General features: G+C 48.3%; 2 protein-coding genes across 4 annotated transcripts; one reads left to right on the top strand and one right to left on the bottom strand.

The window, feature by feature from the left end:
• Positions 1 to 10: 10 nt before the first annotated feature.
• On the bottom strand, positions 11 to 14867 carry CEP41 (centrosomal protein 41). 2 transcript variants are annotated; one of them, XM_074828122.1, is made up of 11 exons: positions 14788 to 14867; positions 14146 to 14209; positions 12364 to 12411; positions 8181 to 8242; positions 7026 to 7095; positions 6422 to 6563; positions 5304 to 5455; positions 4915 to 4982; positions 4226 to 4340; positions 3852 to 4067; positions 11 to 3376 (listed from the first exon to the last, which is right to left on the bottom strand). In XM_074828122.1, the coding sequence occupies exons 1-11, from the start codon at positions 14818 to 14820 to the stop codon at positions 3237 to 3239; spliced, it is 1110 nt and encodes a 369-aa protein (XP_074684223.1). In that variant the 5' UTR covers positions 14821 to 14867; the 3' UTR covers positions 11 to 3236. The 2 variants fall into 2 exon arrangements, with proteins under 2 accessions (XP_074684223.1, XP_074684224.1); XM_074828123.1 differs by lacking the exons at positions 4226 to 4340; positions 4915 to 4982.
• A 205-nt stretch (positions 14868 to 15072) lies between these two features.
• Positions 15073 to 24176, top strand: MEST (mesoderm specific transcript). 2 transcript variants are annotated; one of them, XM_074828120.1, is made up of 12 exons: positions 15073 to 15130; positions 16196 to 16350; positions 16978 to 17057; positions 17505 to 17582; positions 18004 to 18140; positions 18489 to 18547; positions 18806 to 18846; positions 19232 to 19302; positions 19857 to 19958; positions 22227 to 22303; positions 22823 to 22886; positions 23356 to 24176. In XM_074828120.1, the coding sequence occupies exons 2-12, from the start codon at positions 16197 to 16199 to the stop codon at positions 23471 to 23473; spliced, it is 981 nt and encodes a 326-aa protein (XP_074684221.1). In that variant the 5' UTR covers positions 15073 to 15130; position 16196; the 3' UTR covers positions 23474 to 24176. The 2 variants fall into 2 exon arrangements, with proteins under 2 accessions (XP_074684221.1, XP_074684222.1); XM_074828121.1 differs by having other exon boundaries at positions 15091 to 15205.
• Positions 24177 to 24595: the final 419 nt, after the last annotated feature.

Genomic DNA, 24595 nt, shown 5'->3' with positions numbered 1-24595 from the left:
TCAGCCATACGGTGGCATTCACTTTTTATTAAATTAAACAATTAAAACTCCCAGACTCCATAGAGTTTGACTCTCTTCTCCAAAAAAACACCAAGTCAAAAGTCCAAAACCATACAAAACCATCAAGACGATGGGAAAGTACATTCAGTTCTCCCTTTGATGCCCTGGATTTGAAGGATCTCAAACAGCTCAGACTAGTTTTGTCCGTCTGTTTCAGGAGGTTTTCCCGTAGCCCAGAGCAGCCAGAGATTTCAGATCCATCTCCCACAGCTGGATAGCAAAATCAGGACTTAAGGCGACACACATGACCCCCCACGTCTCATCTCCATTTTCAGACAGAGGCATTTTATATTTGCTTACAACTTTAACAACATTTCTGCATGCTCACGGAGTTGAAATACCCCCTACTCACACACCAGTGGGACCCCGTGTGCTGTACTGGTCCCTGTCTTTCAAACACACAATAAATGATTCTCTTGGCTCTCACCTCTCCTGTGCACATTCAGTTAAATCAATTTTTCAGGCAAGCTACCATCTGAATTATGCAGGAGATGCTCCTTCGTTCAATGTTTTTATTTCATAAAAATGGAGGTGCCGTATGGAGCAGGAAGGAGCAGCAGACTCAGGGCATCAAGCTCAGACTATGCAGCTGCGTGAGCCACGTTTGTATGTTCAAAGCTAAATGGGGTATTTCTGCCATGCTTCAGTACCAAACTCCTCTGAAATCTTTATTTAGCTTTTATTTATTTTATTAGGCCACCTAAAAGTGTTGCCACTAAAGCCCCCAGAGGCGAGTCAGCTGCCCAAGGCTGTGAGTGAAGAAGAGTGCAGACAAGAACCAGGTTTCTACAGCTCCTGCTTTAGGCTCAGACCATTTAAATAAACACTTTTTTCTTAAGAAGTGATGCTGCCGTTCCACAGAAAGCCAACTGGTCTGAGCTAGGAGGACAAGCTACTTCATTCAAAATAAATACACCTACAACTAAACCAACAAGAAGTCTTCCAGTAATGTGATCGAGTAGGAAGGTGAGAAAGCAGAGCAGTAAGACTGTGAGATGCATCCAGCTTCCTAGGGATGGGCTGAAATAAGGCACAACCAGACCCGTTATCTTCAGCCCTGACCAGCCTGACTCGCAGTGTGTATAAATTAGAGTTGGTTTGTACAACTTAAAGCATCCAAGGACCTCCTTGGGAAGCTGGGAGCTTTAAGTTACCTCTCTGCAATCAGATTTTGTTACATATAAAAATATATTTGAACACACAGGGGCATTCAGCTCTTTGAAGTACTTTGTTTGGTACATTTTAAATGCTGGCTCTGCCTTATATCCCTTGATTTCTCCCTCATTCTCCCTCTGGGGGATCCTGACACCGCAGCAGAGGTTTGTGCTGATCACCTCGCTCTTCTCTGGAGAGGACTGAGGTTACAGCTCTCGTCAGAATGAGTCCCCATATCGGCCCTCCTCTGATTTAAGACTCATGGAGACACAATAAATTTGATAAATGCACTCAGGGATGTTGAGCCTTAAACTGCAAACTGGAAATTACGTACAATTTCTCTCACCTTGCCCCTTCACCAGAATTATCCCCTGATGATCTGCACCACAGGTGAATTTTGGGGTCTGTTGAAGATCACTTGTCTACTTCAAAAAGGGGGAAAAAAAACCCAACACCAAAACCCACCAAGCCATGCACAAAACCCACAAGACCAAGAAGCCAAAGCTGAGCAATACCTTAGGTAAAGGCTAGAGAGCAGGACCTCTCCGTAACTACCTACAGTGTCTCTAGTAGGAAACTCTGCTTTGTCACTGGGTAGATTCAGATGATTTCTGGGTCACCCAGCCAATACTGGTGTGCTGGAAGCACGGATTTGCTGAAAGCTGTGATACTTATTGTCTATGAAATCTTCACACCCTGTTCTGTTACCAGATTCATGGTCCCTGCTAGATTTTAGGGACCCTGGTGAGAGGGCAGAAGAAAATTTCCCTTCAGTGACCCTAACCATAAAGAAGCTACTCAAAAAACACTGGCAAGGGCGTAACTGGGAATAAATTTCCAGCCTCTGTCAGGGACTGGAACTGCAGAGCTATTTGCTGCTCCACTGAGGAACACAGTTTGCCTCCAACTATCACAAAAGCATTTTATGAAGCAAAATGGTGTTCTGTCTCCTAACCTCGACTTGCAGCTGCCTGTACGATGGTGAGGGAAGTCAGCTTTGTCAGCAGAAGAGTGACTGGTTCCTCCACGTATGTCAGAGTTTTCTGCAGCTCCAGTGACCAGCAACCTGCTCTGGCAAGTAGGAAAAGGAGCAAACCAGTGGTACACAGTCAAACTAAAGAGACACTCTGCCTGCACACCAAGAAGAAGGGCACAAGTGATTTTGCCCTAAGACATGTCAGCTAAAACCCAGCTAAAAACCTGCATCTGGCAGCCTTACTCTCTCATTTAATCTCATTTAGAACCAAAACCACCACACAGTAGTTCTCCGTAGCCACAGCAAGGAACAAAGCAGAAAAAGCACAGTTAGAAGGCAAACCTTTTAGGCAGTAAAGGAAAAAAAGAAGCGAGAAAACAGTTATTGTCTCCTCCAGCTCACCTTTAAAAATACAGAATTGTTTCACACACTGTCCATGAGTAAACACGACTGTCAGGTTACAGTGCTACGCTGGACATTATTTCCAAAACCAACTTTATTACAAATACTTCTGTTCATTAACATAAATTTTTTAAAAAAAAAACCTCACGGAATCCTCTCTTCAACATTTTGGCAAATTGCTGAACGTCTGTATCTCTGCTACAAAACACCAGGGTTTTTGTCCACAGATGACTTCTGGCCTGTTTACTTTCACATATGTTCTCCTGTTCGCACAGTCCGTGGTTCCGGGCGCAGCACGGGGAGAGTGTTTGTTACAGACATGAGTTCATTTGTCTGAACTACAAGCTGGGCAGAACCATTTCTACTGGTTGCAGGCTTTACTACCAGTATCCTCCCTCCTCTACAAAATCAGTGATATCAACTCTGTCCTGACACTGCACCTAAAAGTCAGCCTTGCCAAAGTGACCCCGTTCCTGCTTCTACAAAACGTCAACTGTTCCAGCTGCCCCAGCCTTACCCGAGCTGCCATTTATATATCACTGCTCCTTTTCTCTGCAGATTCCTAAAATGACAAATAGGCTGCACTGCTCGGGGTTCCCAGAACCTGGACGTTCAGGTATTCAGCGGAAGAAAACACGGCTGCTTATTTCCACGGCCTGTTCTGGAAGCTGCTCCTGCTGAGCGAGCGGGCAGTGAGGGATCCCACGTTGCCAGCGGTGCTGGGGCTGCTCCTCACGGTTGTCACCTTGGAATCGCGGCCTGAAGAACCACGGCTGAGACGGCCTGTGGAAAAAAAAACCAACACAAAAACCACCCAAATATCAGAAGCTGTGTAAGTGACTGAGCACAAGGACACACAAATGATCTGTTGGTCTTCGTCGGCTCTCCAGCTCTCACTGTAAATATACAGACCCATGAATAATTCAGTGCAGGGTTCTGGGCAGTCTCTATCTAGCTGTGCAGGCTAAGAATTTGAAAAATTTATTAATCACCAGTAACAGACATTTAAATATAGAGGGCAGAATGGTATATGCCCACCGTCAGCAGGCCCAGGATTTTGCCCTCATGTAGCTATATAAGATTTAAGTCCTCTGGGACTGGCATAGCACAGGTTTTGATGGATCTTCACAGTCAGTTTAGAAAAAAACTCTCCCTCTCCCAGCAGTGTCATGGAAAGAATATAGAAAAGCAGAGAACTGCTGCAGGGCAGGCTCAAGAGCTAAAGAAAGTGGCTGCAGCATTTGTCCTGGAGTCTTACTGGCAGTGTCTGAAGGAATGCGTTCCTCTTCCAGGTAGTACTTTATCTTTTGTAGATCATCTGCAGAAAATCTCCATTTATTTTCAGCACGTGCAGGTGGCACTTTGGGAGAGGCCTTTTTACGGGCAGATCCAGTGGGAGCTGCCACCTGGCAGGACACGGGGAATGAGCCGGTGATCAGACCTTCTGGGATCTTCTGTGCAAGGACCTTCAGGCCTGTAGACGTATAGATCACAAATTTTACCAGTCACAAATAAAACACTCAACAGAGCTGAATATCCAGCTTTTTTCAATCTCCAGCTCACTCAACCCTTGCTCTCCGCTCTCGACCTACCCACCCGAGATCTCAGGGAGTCCTGCCCATCCCCACTTACCTCCAGATAACATGAACAAATTCTCAAAGCCCCTCTCACACATGGTTGTCGCAGCCTGGCTCGCTAACCTCTCATCATTGTCATACAAAATGATAATTTTTCCATGTGCATTTTTCTGATAGGTAAAAGAGCTAAGGATTAACTTGTGATTGGTTAGTAACAGGCAATAGCAAGAAGCACCTTCGTGTACAACCTCCCCTCTTCCCTGCAGGCCTCACAATCTAACAATCTGGGAAATTATCAGCCTAATCTTAGCTAATAATCCTCTTTCTCTCCTCCAGAGAAAAGCCAATCCTCATCAAGGTGCTGAGAGGAAGTGAAAGGATTTGATCAATGCATCCCTCAAGAAGCCCAGTGCTCCAGCAACAGCAGGGGACGGGTGTCCAAGTAATACGGCTTTGCCTTCAGCAGCCAAAATCCCAAGAAAAGCCAAATTCAGGCAGCTCCCGCTGGAGTCAAGAGGTGTTGACAGCCTTGAGGAACTAGAATCCAGCATCTGATGGTGGCAGTGGAGCCACACCAGGCAGTCACAGCCAGTGTAAAGGACCTCCCCTCCCACCCTCTTGAAATCCCCAGATTTTGGTGGTTAAACGTTGTCCTGGTCACAGCTCTAATTATTTTTGCTCTGATTGTTTTTGGAAGCCCCCACCAACATCCCCCCATTCCAGCACTTTATACGTAAAGGATACATATTCCAGAATACTATTTGTATATGGGTTCATGGTTCTAGACAGCGTTGCAATAGGGTAGGAATAAGCTGCAGAGGAGAAAGAAAAAAAAAAAAAAAAAAGAGAGAAAATTCATACAGCAGCTAAACACCTACCTGGAATACAACTGACACAGACTTGTTAGAGTGCAACAGACCTGAAAACCCACTGAATAAGGGATTAACATTAGCTTGCTCCCCTCATCTATCTTCCAGGAAAGATGGGTGTACAGGATGAGTGCTGAGAGCATTCTGCACCCAAGCGGTGTCCCAGCATGGGGGAAAAAATGAAGCCAGCCAGAAAACAACACAAAAAGCTGAATATATGATCCCAGTTGACACTGGGCTGCTGTGGGATTCTGGCCTCCTCACCTCCAATAATGTGACACTGGTCGTACGCATCCCGGTCTCGTACATCCAAAAGCAGGAAGGGGCAGTCGGGATAAGGCATGTCTTTAGTCTGAGTGTCCACTTTTTTTGGAGTGTCCTTTTCTATATCCAGTTCACCAACGCCACTTATCACACTACAAGAGGAAAGAGGAGGTTATGGCACAAAAAAAGAAAAGGTCAGAGTGATTTTCCACCAAATGTTTCAATAGCCCATTTATGTTCCAGTCCAGCCAGACACCACATAAAAATAGAGAGACTCTATTTCAGGCTTTCCAGTACGTTGTAAAAGACTGATTTAATTTTTATCAGTTTAAAAAATAAACAGAGCACAGCTTTGCTACGTGAACATACTGTACTCTTTTGGATCAGTCAAGTCCAGGAGTTTTATTCAATGTCTTAAGTGACTCTGAGGTGAGGGAGAATAATTCTAAGAAGCTGCCAACATCGATATCTCAGCAAGTTAGACACAGTAAATAACTGTCAGTGCTACGCAGAGGATTTCCATTTCATCACTAAATTGGATACAGGACATGAACTGAAACCTCCAGATACTCTCAGTGGTCACTAAACTGAAAGCTTTGATACACGATCGTCAAGCTTGTCAGGCTTGTGTCTCAAGTCTTCTGTTAACATTTGCACAGGTACAGCAAGGGAAGGGCTGAGACAAAGCTTCCTCTTAGTGTCTTCCTCATATCTCTGACCTTGACTGGCGATGTAGTGGGTTTGGAAATTGGACTCTTATTCTCAATCATGGGACAATCCATTAAGATCATCAGTAAAGCACATTAGTTTCCCAGAGCAGTTCATAACATGGATTCTTGAACTCAGGGAGCTGGATTGAATTGCACAGACATATTCCCTCGTCAGCCATTTAGACAATCATCTGGTGGCCACAGTGTTGGGTTACAGCCTCAAACCAAACTCATTCAGACAGGAAAACCTGCCAACCCTCTCTCTCGCTCGCATCCTTGGACCTGCAGAATCAGGCTTGAATGAGAAATACAGTATAAAGCCACTTAGCAGCAATTTAAAATAACTGGCTGGATAAAAATAATTGTCTTGCTAAGACAGGGAGAAAATTGAGTATTATTATCAGGCACCTCTGCAGAGTGGACCGATAGGATTCCCCAGCTCCTGTGTTGTTTATGAACAGGACTGGACTAGGTGTCCCATCGGGGCTTCCTTTCCCGTTTGTCCCTGCTGTGACTTCAGCATCTGCATCTGGAGCAGCAGAATCACCATCTGGGGAGAGAACAGGGTACAAAGAGTTAAAACGCTGCAGAAAACAAACAAGCAGGTTTTAAGCCCAGTTTCTATTCTTAGAAGAATGTGTGTCTCAAAGACAGCCTTACCTTCATCCTCTTATAAGGATGACTTACTGAGAGCCTCATATTAAAAATAATAAAGAGCCATATTATTTTTAAGGGCTCAAAATCTCATTTTATGAATTCAAGAAAAACATAATTCTTGATATCTACTGACTTACTACAATAAACTCAGCAGCAAGAGGCCTTTCTTATCTGCAAGCCTTTCTGTTTTAGGAGTGTTTCTGGTCCCAAAGTGGAATGCCTGCAGGCCACAGGTTATTTTTCCCTCCTGATTAAAAGACTTGCTGAATAGTCAGCTCTGTCTGTCAGGACACAGTTCACCATACGACAGTGATCTACAGCTCCTTCTCTTTGTGCTTACAGTAAATACTGTTACCTTCCAGCTTGTGGATCTCCTCATTTGTCACTTCTAAGGTTTCATCAGATAGAGAGGCAACCTGGATGACCTGCAGGAAACAAAAGCAAGCAACTATACCTTGATACGCATGAACCAGTGTCAATGAAAGACAGCAGGGATCAGCTTAAGGAAAAACAATCCTCAACCCAAAACACATTTAACTCAATGCAACTTCTGCTGGACTTCAAGGTCACATACAAGTGCATATATGATGCCTGTATGGCAAGCGTGTCCTTTATTAAGCAGAAATTGTAGCAAAAAAAAAAAAAAAGCTCAACCTTAGAATAAAGAAAAAACAGATGTGCCATGCTGACAATATCAAATACCAGAATATTTTCTGACCTTTATGAAGTTCAGTCACTGAAACATTTCAGAGGATACACTACACTGGCTAAAATCACACATGGTTAACTGGTCTGTGAGCGCAGAGCTGGGATATTCACGTACTAAATCAGTTCATCACACCAGTGAGAGTCACAGGACTGGTCTTAACAATCCAGGGGAACTAAAGATCTGAGTCTGCAGAAACCCACTCCAATATCTGCAGGTTTAACCTTCCCTTTCCTTCCCTCCTTTGAAGACAGCTTGTCTTTTTCTAGTTTTCACTAGTTTTCTTGAACCAACATTTAAGCAACACACAGCTATTTATTTACAGATCAATTTTTCCATTTTTAAATATTTTGATTCATTACTTTTAATTTAAAAAAATATCCAGAAAGCCTTGAAGTCACAACTTTCCCATTTTCTGCAGTTAAACCTGCTATTAGGGAGGGCTTCAGGCTGTGACTACTTGACACAAAACTCGATGAGATCAGATTTGAATGCTACTTTACACAGCCCTTTTCTGTCATAAGAGGCTTGAAGATCCTCTTAAGGCAACAGACAAAAAAATAGGGAGAAAATTTCAAAGACAGGGTCACTACAAACTTCAATTTGCAACTAAAAGCATTTGACTACTCTGAAATCATTGGCCTGAATGGTTTGCTTTAATTAAGGGAAATCTGTGAGGGCAGGAAGAAGCCAGTACAGAAGAATTACAGACTAAGGCTACATCATAGAAAGCTTTAGACAAAGCAAAAGTGCTGTTCATAAAAGATAACAACTTTCAGAGGCCAGAGAGGGAACTATACATACCAGCTGGGCAAAAGTAGTCACTTTCAGCCTTTTAAACAGCTCATCCTTTTTATATCTGTAATCTTCAAAAACAAAACAGAAGAGGACAATGTAAATTTTTAATTAAATTCCCAGCTTTTGCAAATACCAGGTAATGGGCTTAGTCCCAGCTACTCTTCTCCAAGGCAGGATTTCTGGGCACTAAGCTTGTGCTGAAGGATGGGAGCAGCAAACCTGAAGACTTTGTGAAAAGTAATACCAGTTATAGAGAGAGATCTTGTCCAGATACAATTAAAGTGGAGAAGGAAGATTTAGTTGCTTTTAGCCTCAAATGTGCATCACTTTGTGTTTTCTGTTCTTGCTGGGGGAAGGAAGCAGTTTTGTGGATTTATCACCTCGTCTGCTGTTCTTTGAAGCCTGCTACAGTCGCAAAGCCTCTTAAACCAAAAGATTTAATTTACCTGAATTTTTAAATTTGTGTAAGTTACAGCCGAAGCAGAGCACAGGGGCACTGTATCTCAGACTATGTCTTTTCAAATACTAAGCTAAACATGTATGTTTAATCTTACCGATTAAAATGCTCCAGGTTTTCTTACTTTATCTGACAATTAAATTCTAATTCCTACAATTTGCTTATATGGCTAGTTAAAGGAATGGATAACTGACAGAACAGCAGAACAGCATGGATACCAGCTTGAAGCACACATAATTGCTACGGAGAAACTGGACTAATTAAATCTTAAGCCTGAAGACAAAGCTTAGGTAGCAAGAAAACTGAGAGGTCTGTTGGAACAACTGACAAACAACCAGAGCAGAGATTAACAGTGCTAAGGAAGCGATGACAAGGATGGAAGTCTGATTGCATACAGATACTCGAGATGCATAAACACGAAGAAGAGAGAAGCTTTCCAGTGTGAAACAAAAGGGTGTATGGAGTAAGAGAGAGAAGCTAAGACGAGTATCAGTAGGAACATCTTGATATGAAATAGCCTCCCATGGGAAGTAATGGAAGCCTCATGCTTTGGGAAATTTACAGCTAGAAAGAAGATAGCAGAGGAGGGGGGGAAAAAAAAAAAAAAAAAAAAAAAAGATCAATCCTGTGCTGGCAGGGAAAGGCAAAGATGATCAACAAAATTCCTCCTGTGTCAGGCACTGCAGCTGTAACTGAGTTCTGCCTGCAGCTCCTGAAGCCACGCTCTAATGAATCTAAGCTCTCTCAAAAAATAAAATTGCTTCTCCTTTCTTTTCCTCCTTCTCCCTTACTAGGCTCCACCTCTGAAGTCATAGATTTTGATTCATAAAAAAAGAAAAACCCTTTGAATTTTCCAACAATTTAGATATTCCAGACTGGTCCCTCTCCAGCTGTTCAGCTAAGAGGGCTAACAACGGAGTGCAGGACCTTTAGCAAATCCAGCCAGTTAAGCAATTCTAAATCCTCTAAAACCATCTGCTGAATGCTCCATTAGCTTAAACAAGGGAAGATGGGGGAGAAGGGGGAAGGGCTCCAATCCACATTCCTGTAACCACCACACAAAAAAAATTACTGCAAAATTAGCTTATGGAAACTCTCAAGCTGACATGTGTTTAGAGGAGCCGCCACGCGAACGCTGGAGGCTGAGATTTCTTCCCAATATAAGCGGTGATCACGCGCTTCCTGACAGACATTCTGTTCGGACAAGATTCTCCCTGTAGACAGTCAACGGACACATTACGGTCGCAGGACAGACACAGAGAAATTGTGAGCTTTCAACTCTGTTTTTATTTATTCCTATCCTTTCCTCTTAAATATACTTCCTGAAGAGGGAGGCCAATTAATTTTCAGCATTCAGAGCAAGCAGAGTTCCCAAATTCTTCAACATCCTACCCTATATCATTTTTATTAGGCTGCAAAGCAAGTGCCTTCTTGCTACTCCACAGATTGTCTTAGAAAAAAGGAGCCCATCCAAAATACCTCAGTGCACTGCAGTGTGCTCTATGCCTTTCAAACCACGGGTCTGAGGTACAAGACCTGCACATAAACTAGATTTCAGAACGTCAGTTAACTTGAAAATGACCTTCACTGTTCTGGCAAACCCACCTGGTTTCAAGCCTCAAGCTCAGATTGCTAAAGCCTCCCTTTACAGCTTGGAAATAACAGCAAGAATTATCTTTTATACAGCCCATTTCACCTGTCTGACACAAAACCCACACGTAGCCCATGTCCAAATGGTTAAAACTCCCCAGCCACGGACAAAAAGAGCGCTGCAGTCATGTGAAGGGCAAGAAATAAACTTAATTTAGAAGGACAAATAAAAGCAACAAAGCTTATGAAGCCCTGGATGTCTATAAACACTGACAAAGCAGAACCATTGTCACAGTGCAGATAAAAAACAAATGCTGGTTTCCACCCACCTCAAGCAAAGATTATTTATCCCAAAACAAGCCTTTATGACCTAGACCTTGCCTTTACCACCCAAAATTATTTCTATTAACAAGAAAAACCACAGCATAACTGTTTTGTTATTACAAAGCCTGACCTGGAGCAGACCAATCTGAATGCTTGTGCAAGCCTCCCAGCAGTTATAAGAAATTTCAGAAGTGTTGCTTCCAACTACAAAAGCAACACGACGTACCTGCTTCTGTCCTGGAAGATCCATTCGGATTTTCTGACATTTTTTGCTTCGGTGAACTGGTCTGAAGCTGTAATTATTCTGTATTCAAGGATGCACTCCTCACAGCTTCAGAAATGAGTGAAGCAACGCCAGAGAAAAGGAAGAGACTTGATGTCTCTCCTCAAGTCAATCCTCCAAAGGACAAATCATCATGGTTCCGGCTCTCTTATCATTTTTGATTCCACAGCGCGCTCGGGGTATTAAGTCCCACTCTCTCATGTTACACAAGAGACAGAGAGTTGCCTGTGCTGGGTATTTAAAGTTGTGTCCAAACAGTATCATCTATCCATGAGAAATCAAGGGGGAGAAGTTTCTAAACTGCCTGGGAACACAAGGTGTCTATTCAGCCCAAATATAATGAGAAAGTTTCTACCGGACTCCAGAACCACGATTAAACAAAAGGAGTCCTGCCTGAAACAAAACCAGATTCACAGCAGAGATTGAAAACCAACTAGACCCATACAACAAGATTTTCAGCACAGATACAAAGCGATGGCAATCCAGTGTTAAGCACTGAAATCTTAGTCAGTCAACACAGGATTTCGGAAAGCAAGGTCATTTCTCTTTTGATTTTCCCCAAAGACCTGCGGTGTTTAAAAAAAAAAACAACCAACAAACAAACTGGCAACAAAGGACCATTTTGCACAAAGCTGAGCACAAATATATTCACGTGAGAGATTAGTGACCTCCCTTACAGTATGAACACTACCACCTCAGAGGAACACAGTGAGTGGGTCTAAGACTGAACATTTAAAATCCTAATTAGTCATTAACGGGGACGATTTTTCTTTCACATCAATAAATGCAGCTTTTGGGTTTAATAGCTTTCCTGGCTCTCTATGTGAAAATAATCTGGACAGTAGCTGAAAATAAAGTAGTAGAACATTAGCTTTATCAGTAATTTCTTAAAAAAGCCCATTTTCAGTGGGAAAATAGACTGAAATAAATATGAGTTAGGCTTTCATTAGCTTGAACAACCCAAAGTCCTCAAAACATCAGTGTTTAGTTCTGGTGAAGTTAATGAGTTACATAGGAATGAGCTCATCTTTTTCCTACCTTTGAGTATTCTGATAGAAATCTAAGTATGCGACAATTATACAAAGGTAAAGGATCTCAAGTTGTTACCTAGAAGTGAAATAAAATCTCAGAAGCGCAGTCTGAGTCTTCCCAGATGAGTCTAGTCTAGTTTCTTAGTCCAGAAAACCTCTTCCTGTCTGGTTTCCACTCAATAACAAAAATTGCACAAAGAAGGATCTGGAAAGACTCCTAGATCTGCCTGCCTGGTTTCTTAAGTTAAATCTGTAAAGCACTGTGAGAGACAGAGAAATAAGGCACAGCACAAAGTGGAAGGTGCCCAGCAAAGAACCAACCATCTTTGTATCCTGCTGCTGCGTGTTTCTACAGTTCATCCCTGAAAAAGGCTGTGGGCACCATCGGAGTGGAGATCTCCAAGCAAACGGAGGGCCTGGGATTCAACCCCCTGTTCCTCGATGCTCCTTCAGTTTGGAACTAACTCACCGCAAGTTACATTCTGCTCCTCTCCAGATACTCACTTCTTTTGATCTCTTCCAATTTCTCAGTGTATTTTGTTAAACTGTTTCCTGTAACCAAAAAAAAAAAAAAAAAAAAATCAGTTCATTACAATTTTTTAATTAGTGATTTTCTTCAGTGCTATTAAGACCTAGATTTTTTAGGGGAGGAAAATATCAGACTATGATTACAAGTGTTTGTTGTAGATCCTCTTTCACCATGACAATACAAGGCATCCATAAATCAAAAGTACCACGATTTTCCTCTTCGTGCTTTTCTATCGCAAGGAAGGCCGAGCTAAATAGCAAAGTCAGTCAAAGGACTTGCAGGACTCCGACTGCCAACCGCCTCTGGGAACGGGCAGTGGTCCAGAGGTTAAAGCCTCCATACTGGAGAGAGGAAGTCACTGCAAACGTTCATGACCAGAGGAGCTCAAATCTTCTATATATACCCACAGGCGCTGCTTCAGTTTTTCTACAGAATGCACTCGAGTTTTATTTTACAGGATTTTCAGGGAGGACTACAGAATATCCACACCCTGCTACTCACAGAATCACAGGATGGTTTGGGTTGGAAGGGACCTTAAAGATCATTCAGTTCCAACCTCCCTGCCACGGGCAGGGACACCTTCCACTAGCCCAGGTTGCCCAAAGCCCCGTCCAACCTGGCCTTGAACCCTTCCAGGGAGGGGGCAGCCACAGCTTCTCTGGGCAACCTGTGACAGGGCCTCACCACCCTCACAATAAAGAATTTCTTCCTTATATCTCATCTAAATCCACCCTCTTTCAGTTTAAAACAATTCCCCCTCGTCCTATCCCTACCCCCCTGATGACGAGTCCCTCCCCCCTTTCCTGTAGCCCCTTTCAGTCCTGGGAGGCCACTCTAAGGTCTCCCCGGAGCCTTCTCTTCTCCAGCTGAACCCCCCAACTCTCTCAGCCTGTCCTCACAGGGGGGTGCTCCAGCCCCCCGAGCATCTTTGTGGCCTCCTCTGGCCCCGCTCGAGCAGGTCCGTGTCCTTCTGCTGTTGGTGCCCCCAGAGCTGGACCCAGCACTGCAGGGGGGTCTCCCGAGAGCGGAGCAGAGGGGGGGAGAATCCCCCCCCTTGCCTTGCTGCCCACACTGCTCTGGGTGCAGCCCAGCACACGAGTGGCTTTCTGGGCTGCCAGCACACATTGCTGGCTCACGTTGAGCTTCTTGTCAACCAACAAGAATCAGAACAGCGTTATTCCAGAAAAACAGCCTTCCAGTTTACAAGTTCCACACCAAGCCCTCTCTACTCAAAAGCATAAGTTGTTTTGACAATGCTTTGGAGAACAAAGTCATCGCCTTCAGAAAGTCACTCCTTAAAACTCAGTACACTACAGCCCTCTCTCTAAGGGAGCTAAAATCAGGACCTTGGTATTCAAATCCTACCTCCAACATGCTGCTTCAAGCACAACTGGGGCCACACTGTCACTTTGCCAACATTTTTATGTGGATACTATAAGCAGAGATTACTGGATAAAATTGAACCACTTTAACAACAAAAAATCCACAAAGACACCCCTTAAGTAATTATCTTGAATGAAACCCTTGTCAAGGTATTAGTTTATACAAGAAAAGCCCACATACAGAAACTCCAAGATCAGTAATTCCTGTGGAAACTGTCACAACAGAGACATCACGATCGCAATGCAAGTTCTGACATAGCTCCACAGTATCTGGGGTAAAGTAGCTCAGGACAGAGGCAGTTAAGAGATTCATCATATTTTTGTATACTCCTAGATTCACGTTTGGTTTTTTTACCTTACAACGATTTCACTTACCAGTATCAAGGCGGGTTTTTATATGTTGGTATCTGGGATTCTGAGGGATGCGCCTGGTTAAATACTGTTTTAAAAATGAAAATATAAGAGGAAGTCAACATACAGTCATGTATTTGTTTTAAAGGCAAAAAAACCCCCATTAACAGAAAAGGCAATTTGAAGAGCTCTCAGAGACAACAAAAAGAGGAGCGAGACCACAGGCATCCTCTCAGACATCCTCTGCTCTCAGGCAGGACGACAGACCTCTGGATCTCCAACTCTGTATTAAATCCCCTGCCAAACCGCCACTTTAGAGCCTCAAAAGGCAAATTTCTCTCCCCTTTCGTCTCCACCCGCAATTCACCCTGAGCACGCCCAGCTCTAGGGGCCCCAGGAAACCTCCCGCCCGCTCCGAGTAACGCCTCTGGATGCTGCACTGGCCCACCGAGGCCCTCGAGAGCCGCCCTCCGCCCACCCCCCCTCCGGTCCCCACAGCAACTCCCAGAAACGCCCCGGCCGCTGGAGCCCCAGAGCCCCATGGGCCACCCAGGGCTGCCCCCGTCAGGAGCGGAGGCCGCCGCCGCCGCTCTCTGGCCCGGCCCCCCGATTCCCCCCGCCCGCCGGCGGGAGGGTGACGGCGAGGGGAAGGGTCCCTCATCCCACCTCCGGGTTCCCGATACTCCTCCTGCTCGACATCTTCCCGCAACGGAGATTCCTCCCCGCCGCTCCCCTCTTTCCCTCACTCCCGCCCGACCACCCGCCGTCCGCTTCTGGCGTCCCACCCCGCAACTACCCTCGCCCCGATTGGCCGCCCGTCGCGCCGGCGGCCAATCAGGCGCCGCGTAGGGGGCGCGAGCGGCTGACAGCGCTAAAGCGTCGCCGGGCAACCGGGGACGCCGCGGCTGCACGCGCCGTGACGCGCGGGGAGCGGGGCGGGGCGGCGGGCGGCGCATGCGCGGGGCGGGGCCAGCGCCGTGCCGGCGCGCGGCCGAGGTACCTGAGGCAGGTGAGGCGCGCGCGGTCCCGCCGCCCGCCCCGCGGCCCCGCCACGCGCGGAGGCTCCGCCCACCGCCGCCGAGGGGTGGGGCCCGACTCTCTCAGGGCAGGGGGCGCGCGGCAGGGAGGGGGGCGGGGGGCGTGGCTGGCTGAGGGCGAGGCTCGGCCCGTGGAGAGGCGGGGCTGGGGGTGAGGGGGCGGGGCTTGTTTGTGTGGGCGGGGCTTAGCGAGGGTGCGGCCTGTGGGCGGGGCTTTAGGGGCCCCCCCATTTCTGTTTCCCTTTGACCACCAGCCCCAGGTTGGGGCCCACGTTCCCCCTCAAAACCCCCTATGGGCTCATGTGCACCCCCAGACCCCCAGTGGGGCCCACGTTCCCCCTCAGAACCCCAGTGGGGTCACACACCCCCTTAAAACCCCTGTGGGGCCCATGTCCCCCCTCAGACCCCATATGGGACCATGTCCCCTGTCAGACCCCCAGGGGGGCCCGTGTCCCCCCTGAGACCTCTTATGGGGCCCACATTCCCCCTCAGAACCCCAGCGGGGTCACACACCCCCTTAAAACCCCTGTAGGGCCCATGTCCCCCCGCAGACCCCCAGTAGGCCCGTGTCCCCCCTCAGACACCCTATGGGCCCATTTCCCCCCCCAGACCCCCAGTGGGGCCCATGTCCCCCCTCAGACCCCATATGGGACCATGTCCCCTGTCAGACCCCCAGGGGGGCCCATGTCCCCCCTGAGACCTCTTATGGGGTCCACATTCCCTCTCAGAACCCCAGTGGGGTCACACACCCCCTTAAAACTCCTATGGAGCCCATGTCCTCCCTCAGACCCCCAGTGGGGCCCACATACCCCCTCAGACCCCTAACCTTTACTGCAGAGACCACTTTCATGGACCTGCCAGCCTGGGGATGTGCAGGTTATGGGGATGTGGGGGTTTGGGGGACTTGGAGGTGGGTTATGTTGATGTGGAGTTGGGTTATGGGGACATGGGGGTTATGGGGGCAAGGAGGTGGGTTAGGGGCACATGGGGGTTATGGGGCAAATCCTGGTAGACAGGCGCCTCACTCTCTCCCGCAGGATGAAGGAGTTGTGGGTGCAGGTGGGGCTGCTGAGCGTGCCCCTTCTCGCCGTCTACCTGCACATCCCACCCCCCAAGCTCTCCCCAGCTCTCCTCTCCTGGAGGTCCTCCGGAGGCTACTTCACCTACAAGGACCAGAACATCTTCTACAGAGGTGACGGGGCCGCACCGAGCCCTGGGGACACCTCATCCATCTCGGTGGGGAGCGGGGCTGGGGGCTTTGCTCCTCTCGGTGGCCCTGGGGATGTCCCCAAGGCCAGGCAGGGAGATGGCAAATCCCTCCCAAAACATAATGGCTTTAAGGGGAGCTGCTGCATGGATCCAGGTGCAGTGTGGCTGTTCATTATCAAAACGTTTTAATTGAGTGAAGTCATGAAGGTTGGTCCTTGTGCACCAGTGTCAATACCTTGGTCTTCATAGGGAAGGATCCTCTGATGGGTCGGTCACAGCAAGGAAAAGATACCAAAAAACCTATTTGCTGGAGTGGTTGTCACCCAGTGTAGCAACTTAAGTGTAGCTGCAATTAATTTGTGCTAAGTAAAACCTTAGTTTGCATTAAGTAGCTGGTGCCAGAAGCTGCGGTGGCTCATCTGGCCGGGTTTCCGAAGCCACGCTGGCACTGGGAAGCTTCTGTGTGAGTCAAACCCACGCTTGGTTTTGGGGGAGCAAAGGGAAAGGTAACACCGAGCTGCTGGTTGGGCTCGAACGGCAACACCTGTCTTACAAGGGAGGAAATTGGGGGGGGGAAAGCTGACCCTGAGGTGCCTCGTTCCCTCCTCAGATTCAACCGGTGCTGTTGGCAGCTCCGACATTGTCATCCTCCTACACGGCTTCCCAACCTCCAGCTACGACTGGTGCAAGGTGAGGGGAGTGAGTGCACGGGGGGGTTGGATGCCAGCAGGAAACCCCGTGGTTTCTCCCTCTCGGGGATGAGCAGATGGACTCGGGGCTCAGCCCGGAGAGGGAAATGCTCCAGAGGAGTTTCTGCTGGGGGCACCACTGTGCTCTGGGATAGCAGCCCTGTTCCTCTCCCCATGCCTTGCACAGGAGCCGAGCTTTTTTCACATTGCCCTTTCCCACACTCCAGCTCAAAGCAGGAGAAAAAGACCCACAAGTATTTCTTGGCTTTTTTGGGGGATGGTCTTGCTGTTTATTGGGAAATTTCAACCTCCTGCTGTTTTCTTGGAGCTGGAAGGTGCTGTCTGGGGGAGCGGCCGGGAGCATGGCCATCCATGGCTGTGCATTGCCACAGACTTTTCCTCTCTCTGCTCCCATTAGCTATTTTTTTTTAATGCATTTCTCTTCCAGATCTGGGAAGGGCTGACCCAGCGGTTTCACCGGGTGATTGCTCTGGATTTTGTAGGATTTGGTTTCAGTGACAAGCCTGTAAGTAGCCTGGGAAGAGGATTTTTGCAGTCACTTTTGGCCCAGAGGTTGTTCTGCCATGCCAGCATCCCCGGAAAATTGGCGTTTGCAGTCCAGTTTCTTCTCCCATTTACATCTGGAAAAGGAATAAGACATTATAGTAGCAGGGGGGATGAGGAAAGTGCATGGTGGAGATTGGCTCTGTCACCACCTCACCTTTACTTGGGTTTAAAGTGACTCCCAAGCACACCTTGACCCCTCTGGGGCATGGGCAGTGCTCCCATAGGCTTGTGGTCATAACTGCTGGCCCAGGACATCCCAACTGCTCTGTCCGGGATTGCAAACTACTGGTCTCCACCCCGTATTTCTCCATTTGGGTGTTTATTCTGGAGTTTGTGGGCTCAGGCTTTCACTGCGGCTCCTCTCCTGCTTTGCTTCACAGAGGCCCCACCGCTACTCCATCTTTGAGCAAGCCAGCATCGTTGAGGGGCTGGTGCATCACCTCGGCCTCCGCCACCAGAGGATTAATCTCCTGTCCCACGATTACGGGGATACGGTCGCACAGGAGCTGCTGCACAGGTCACTGCAACTACTGATGCTCTGGCTGCTTTTTGTTGTGTCCCCATCAAGGCGATTTCCAGCAGATAAGTGAAAGGATGTAGCGCAGAACCCCCTTTTCCCTGTACCTACAGCTGAACGAAGGCTGAGAGGTCTCAGGACACATCCATGGTGGGCAGATCTGAGGCTCCCATCCATCAGATCCCAGCTGCTAGGATGTTTAACTTCCCTCCCGAGCTCCTTTTTATCAAGCCAGGGACAGCAGGGGAGCAGAGATGATCTGATACTGTTAATTTGACCTGCTGGTCGGTCACTTCTTGGAGCCTGTAGGTCTAATTGTGTTTCACATTCTTCTCTTCTGTCGCCCAGGTATGAGCACAATAAAACTGGAAGCATCTTGATCAACAGCCTATGTTTATCCAATGGAGGTGAGGTTTGTCCAGTGTCGTGGGGTGGGTGGGCTGAGAGGGATGGGGATCCACAGGACAGGATGGCCTTCCCGTCTGAGAAAAAGCACCACCCAAACCCCAAGCGAATTGCAATTAAGGTGCTGTAATTAACCAGCAGCATCAGTCCTGGGGCTGCCTGTGCCACCTTTCATGGCACCATGAAGACGGGGAAGAGACTGGGAGATGCAGAGCAAAACACTTGTAGCGCTACAACTCTGTTCTTTGACATCCTTCCAGGGATTTTCCCCGAAACGCACTACCCCCGGTTCATCCAGAAGGTGAGCTGCTACCCCCTCTAGTCGTACTGAATCGCCCCTCGAGCAGAAGGCTGACTCTGTGAGTTTGGGGTTTTACCTGCCTCAGATACCTGCTGCTTTTCCCGCTTCGGTAATGGCACCTGAGCTGCTCACAGGCATCGTTAGAGGCGGTGGGGAGAAGCAGGGGCTGTCAGGGTGCGGCTTATTGCATCCAAATATCCCAATAATCACCCCTTGAAGCGCTGACGTCTCACCGCCGAGAGCTCGTGTACATCTTGAGGGTCAGGGCTGAGCTGGGAAACTGCCGGAATATGGGGAGCCAGGGGAAAAGCCCTCTGAGGAGGCAGGATTTACCCATCTGTATGATACCGAGTAGTGCTGTTTCTTTTTTTCCCTTCTGCCCAAGATCCTCAAGGATGGGGGTTTGCTGTCCCCTGTCATCACGCGGCTGATGAACTTCTTTTTCTTCTCCAGAGGGTGAGTCTCCATGCTGCTGGGCACAGCCCGTACGGGGGACGTGAGCCAAGCGGGGAGGGGACCAACGTAGGAATTAGGGTATTTGGCAGGTGAGCGGTTTCCCTGGCACTGTCCCAGGAGAGATTTGCCCCTGGATTTGAACGCCCTTGATCTTCTGGGCCATTCCCTCTCCATGTTGGCAAAGCGCTTCAGCCTAATAATAAACCACACGGCTTTTCACCATACGCTGAAATCTTTCTCTCCCATGAGTATTGGACTCGCGCCGGTTACAGAGGCAATGAAAACCCTAATCACATACGGCACGCGATCAGATACATATTTTTATCAGATGTTGCAACCCCTTTTTTTTTTTCCAAAAAGCCCTTTAAACTGGCCAAGTCCAACACTGGGTGCCTTCGGGGGATGATTTACAATGCTGTGCTTGCACCCACATGTTTCACAGTAGAAGCTGGAAGCGCTCAACTGGGGTTTTTTGCCTTTGGCTAGTTTTTGAGTTGTCTGCTAACACGGCTACTGCCGTGCCGCTCTGAACTTTTTTTTTTTTTTTTTTCCAGGCTTGGGGCTGTCTTTGGGCCCTACACGCAGCCTTCGCAGGCAGAGTACTGGGACATGTGGACAGTGGTGCGGACCAACGACGGCAATCTCGTTGTTGACAGGTATGTATGTCACTGTTAATTGCTGCCTGAGCTTAGTTTTACACCCATGGCATCCCTCTGTTTGCAGGCAGAGCCATGCAGCAGCTCGGAGGTTACCAGAGCTCAGCCAGGTCCCTGGACACTGGCACCCCAGAGCCTCCAGCTGCTTCTGCTGGGTCTGGAATCATCATCACACCCCAAAAAAGAGCTGGGCGGTGATGCAGGAGCAGGGATTCTTGCTGGGATGGTGCAAGGCAGGTAAACGAAGTCGAATCAGGAGGATCTGAGCCTGCACACTGGGAGAAGGACGACGCTGGAGATGTACAATGTGGGGTTTTTTTTCTCCTTTAGAAGTTAGGGGCTTGAATCTGTCGTTTTTATTAACAGCTGGAGCTAAATCTGGTTTTCTCCAGTTTGGGATTTTTGGCAGGACCTTGGGCTGGTGGTTGTGAGTTCAGTATCCCCATTCAGTGGGACCTCTGTGTCCCCTTCTCCCCCAGCATACAAACTCCTCTCTCCTCCCACCATCTTCAGACAAATCCCAGTAAGGACCAGACAGCTCAGCCTTACCCAAGGGCACTCATTAATTGCCTTTTGTAACGAGGGATACACGCCCAAGCCCAGCAATGGCTACACTGGCTGACAAACTGCCCCTTTGGCAAGTCACGTCGTGGCAAATTTTTGCTGTGTCACCTTTGTTGGCAGCACAGACCTGATGGGAAGCTCAGTGCCAAAATATCTCCAGCCCTTTAAATGCCATGTGTCAGAGTATCAGTATGTTTATTTAGTGTAGCTTCCCATCCTTGGAAGGCTTTTTATAACCCAACTGACTTGAACCTGAGGTTTAAATTGTGAGCCTCAGCCCCCAAGAGCTGTGCTGAAGCGAGGAGTCACCACGTTGCTGGCTGGGGTGAGGAGACAGGCTGAGGAGCTGTTAGCAGTTCAGATTTTCACTGCAAGACCAGACCAGTGCAATTTCCTCTTCTCCTGCGTTCCTCCACGCTGGCTCCTCTTCTGCGGGGCACTGAAACGGTTTCAGAGCCGCCGTGATGCCTGTGAGCATGGGAGCGCTCAGATGGTGCTGCCTCTGCGGTGGCTGATTTCTGCCCTGACCATTTGTAGGATCTGATTGCAACCCTCCTTTTAGCCCTGCTGCCCAAGCAAAGCAGCACGAGGTTTGTTAAGGGGTAAATCAACCTTTTGGTGCTCATTTGCTGGCTGACTGCAGCTCACTGTGACTCACTCACCAGGCTGGAGCATGGGCTGAGGCCAACTGGAGGAGTTTCACTAAGGCCAAATGCCGGGTTCTGCCCTTGGGCCACAACAACCCCCAGCAGCGCTACAGGCTTGGGGAGGAGTGGCTGGAGAGCTGCCAGTCAGAGAGGGACCTGGGGGGGGATTGATTGATAATGAGCCAGCAGTGTGCCCAGGTGGCCAAAAAGGCCAGTGGCATCCTGACTTGTATCAGCACGAGTGTGGCCAGCAGGGACACGGAAGGGATCTCACCCCTGTGCTCGGCACTGGTGAGGCCGCCCCTCGATGAGTGGGTTCAGTTTTGGGCCCCTCACTCCAAAAAGGCCATTGAATGACTCGAGGGTGTCCAGAGAAGGGCAACGGAGCTGGTGCAGGGTCTGGAGCACAGGTGTGATGGGGAGCGGCTGAGGGAACTGGGAGGGTTTAGTGTGGAGAAGAGGAGGCTGAGGGGAGACCTCATGGCCCTCTGCAACTCCCTGAAAGGAGGGTGCAGAGAGGGGGGATGAGTCTCTTGAGCCAAGGAACCAGCGGCAGGCCAAGAGGGAATGGCCTCAAGCTGTGCCAGGGCAGGGTCAGACTGGCTCTTAGGAAGGATTTCTTTGCAGAAGGGGTTGTTGGGCGTTGGAATGGGCTGCCCAGGGCAGGGGGGGAGTCCCCATCCCTGGAGGGGTTGAAGAGTCGGGTTGACCCAGCGCTGAGGGATCTGGTGGAGTTGGGAACGGTCAGGGTGAGGTTCATGGTTGGACTGGAGGATCTTCAAGGGCTTTTCCAACCGAGATGATTCTGGGATTCTACGATTCACTGCATCGCCCAGCACAAAGGTTACGACAGTTCACCCCCTTTTTTACAACGCCGTGGCGTTTGACTGGGAGCAGAGGACACAAATTTGCTACCATCTCAGCTGGGAAGGATTCAAACCTTATCCTCCCATCTCCCCAGACTGCAGGTTGTTTCTCCCTTCCTAAATAAAGCCATTTCCAGGCTGTGCAACACCTCGAGGCATCGTCTGCTGTATAACAACAGGTTTCTCTTCAGTATTTTGCAGTACATAAACCAGAGAAAGAAGCACAGAGACCGCTGGGTTGGGGCTTTGATGTCCACCTCTGTCCCATGTGAGTAGGAATCCATTTTCTTCGATTTACTGGTTGGGATGTTGGGAATCACCCGCCTCGCCTGCAGGCACTGGAAGGCGGTGTTGGCTCCTTCCACTAATGATGAAGACGACGTGGCTCAAATCCAGTTTGTGCAGGGGGTAACAAAATTCCCTGCTCTTGTTTATGGCTCAGTTACAGCGGAGAGTTGTGAAATTATTAAAGTAAGAGGAAAAAAAAAGAGTTTGTTCCACGGAGCCTCCAGTTTCTCCAGCCCAGGCAAGCTGAGGTGCTTTTCAAGCTCAGGAGAAGTTGCAACCACTCAAGGCAAGTTTGGTGTTTGCAGGAGGAGGGTTGGAGGCTGAACTTGACCCCCAGGGCAGAGAAGCAAGAGCCCCTTTGGCAGCTGGTTTGCTCAATGCTCTGCTGAAAGCTTCCTGAGCTCCATGCGAGGGGGGAACATGTCTGCAACAGGTTTCCTTGGCTTGGTTTAGGGATGTCCTTGGGTATAAAAGCTCTGTCTGCGCTTCTTTCTTGCAGTGCATCTGATCTACGGGCCCCTGGACCCTGTGAATCCACACCCAGAGTTTCTTCAGCTTTACAAGTAAGACAATACCTGCCACAAAGTGGGAATATGCAACGGGGCTTTCATTTTGAGGGAGATTTTGTCTTGGATTTTTCCAAAAAAACCCCAACAAGGCTGTTTTTAATTCCCCCCCCTAACCTGCACAGCCACGCGATTCAGCCAGAGAAGCAGTTTGGAAATCGCTTCCCCATTTTAGGCACCAAAAGTCACAATTCTCAAGTCAAATCAGTCATGCATTTTAAAACCGCATCAGACTGAAGTAAGATTTATCGATTGAGGGAGTCTTCTCTTCCAAACTAACCTGAAGTAAATCCACCACTTGGAAGAGTGATCAGCTGTAGCCGCTACAGCCTTTTTTGTCCCAAAACCATGCTATGAGCAGAATCCCAACTGTGTGAGAGGGTTCTCTCCTCCTCACTGGTAGCACCTGGGTGGTTGTGGGCCGAGCGGCAGTTCCTGTGCTTAATTTGCTGCGTTCTTCTGACAGGAAGGTGCTTCCCACGTCCACGGTATCTGTGCTGGACGACCACATTAGCCACTATCCACAGCTGGAGGATCCGACAGGCTTCCTGAATGCGTATCTGAACTTTATCAACTCCTTCTGAGCTGCTGCAGCTCGGTTCTCGCTCTCTGTTTACAAATCAGGCTTTGTGGGCAGGAAGAAACCTTAATTTTATCTCCAGATCCAACACTCTGCACTAACACCCTAATCTCTGGCTGCCAAACTGCTGCATTTTTGCAGTTAAATCCTTTGAGCACCATAAAACAGCCTGCAGGGAAGGCACGGACAAAACTGTCGGCCTAAACAGAGTTACAGGATGCTGACAGCTCTTCCAGCCCTGCGCTCTTGCTTCTCGAGCAGCCTGTCTCTATCTTTAGAGCCAGGAGGGCTCAAGGGAAAACAGGGGCACCTGAGGGGAGGCAGAGCACATATATCAGCCCCAGAATTCTTTCTTGCCTTCATGGCCAGGCTACGCTGCACACCACAGGTAAAACAGGACCACTAGCAGCCACGGGTTGATGCACATATTCCCAAGATGGATGCCGGTCTGTTTTTTGAGTTGCTGTGCAGGCAGTTGAAATGATATCCCTCTGCTAAGTGTTGTAATACTTGGCCAGCTTGGCAGGACTGAAGAATTTAAAACTGAGTTTGCCTACACTAAATACAGCAGGAGAGCTGGATCTGTAATCCCTCAAAATACAGGCAATGATGCTCTGCACCCCTAAAGGGGCATTTAAGCAGTCATTAGGTCTTCAGTAATCTCTTTTTAATGGCCAGTTACCCAAAGGCAAGCTCTAAACCTCACTTCCTGCATTTCTCTAATTTTCAGCAAGCAGAGCTGCTCACCGACAGTCCCAGGGGTGTTATTACCTCAGGAGCTTCGCTGAAGCTCGGCTGTAGCGAGTTCTACCAGGGCAGGCTCGTCCCTGTTTCACTAGAGCAAGCTGAATATATAACACTGGCACTAGCAAAAGCCAAGCTGTTCTTCTGAGCAATAGCTACGCCAGCCACAGGGATCTGGGATGGGTGTGTAAATTAGCATTAAAATAGTATTCCTGCCTTCCTTCCTCACCCTGATTTGATAATTAAGAAACACCCAGTTCATCAGAGAGATGCAGAACTTCCCTCACAAGAAGTCACCGCAAGGTCCCTCCTTCCCCTTCTCTTCCCAACTTTTGATACAGGATGTTTCACGTCTTTGAGCCCAGGAAGAAGCTGCCCTGTT

Source organism: Strix aluco, chromosome 5, assembly GCF_031877795.1.
Source record: "Strix aluco isolate bStrAlu1 chromosome 5, bStrAlu1.hap1, whole genome shotgun sequence".
Taxonomy (NCBI): domain Eukaryota; kingdom Metazoa; phylum Chordata; class Aves; order Strigiformes; family Strigidae; genus Strix; species Strix aluco.
The sequence above is the reverse complement of the archived record's forward strand: the minus strand, read 5'-3'. Positions and strand labels throughout refer to the sequence as shown.

Coding starts and splice junctions, on each gene's coding strand:
- CEP41 (XM_074828122.1), bottom strand. CDS start 14,820: ATGTCGAGCAGGAGGAGTATCGGGAACCCGGAG. Junction 8,243..12,363: donor ATTGGAAGAGATCAAAAGAA/GTGAGTATCTGG, acceptor TTGTTTTTGAAG/ATTACAGATATAAAAAGGAT. Junction 6,564..7,025: donor GGAGATCCACAAGCTGGAAG/GTAACAGTATTT, acceptor TTCTCTCCCCAG/ATGGTGATTCTGCTGCTCCA.
- MEST (XM_074828120.1), top strand. CDS start 16,197: ATGAAGGAGTTGTGGGTGCAGGTGGGGCTGCTGAGCGTGCCCCTTCTC. Junction 19,303..19,856: donor TTCTTTTTCTTCTCCAGAGG/GTGAGTCTCCAT, acceptor TTTTTTTTCCAG/GCTTGGGGCTGTCTTTGGGC. Junction 22,887..23,355: donor GAGTTTCTTCAGCTTTACAA/GTAAGACAATAC, acceptor TTCTTCTGACAG/GAAGGTGCTTCCCACGTCCA.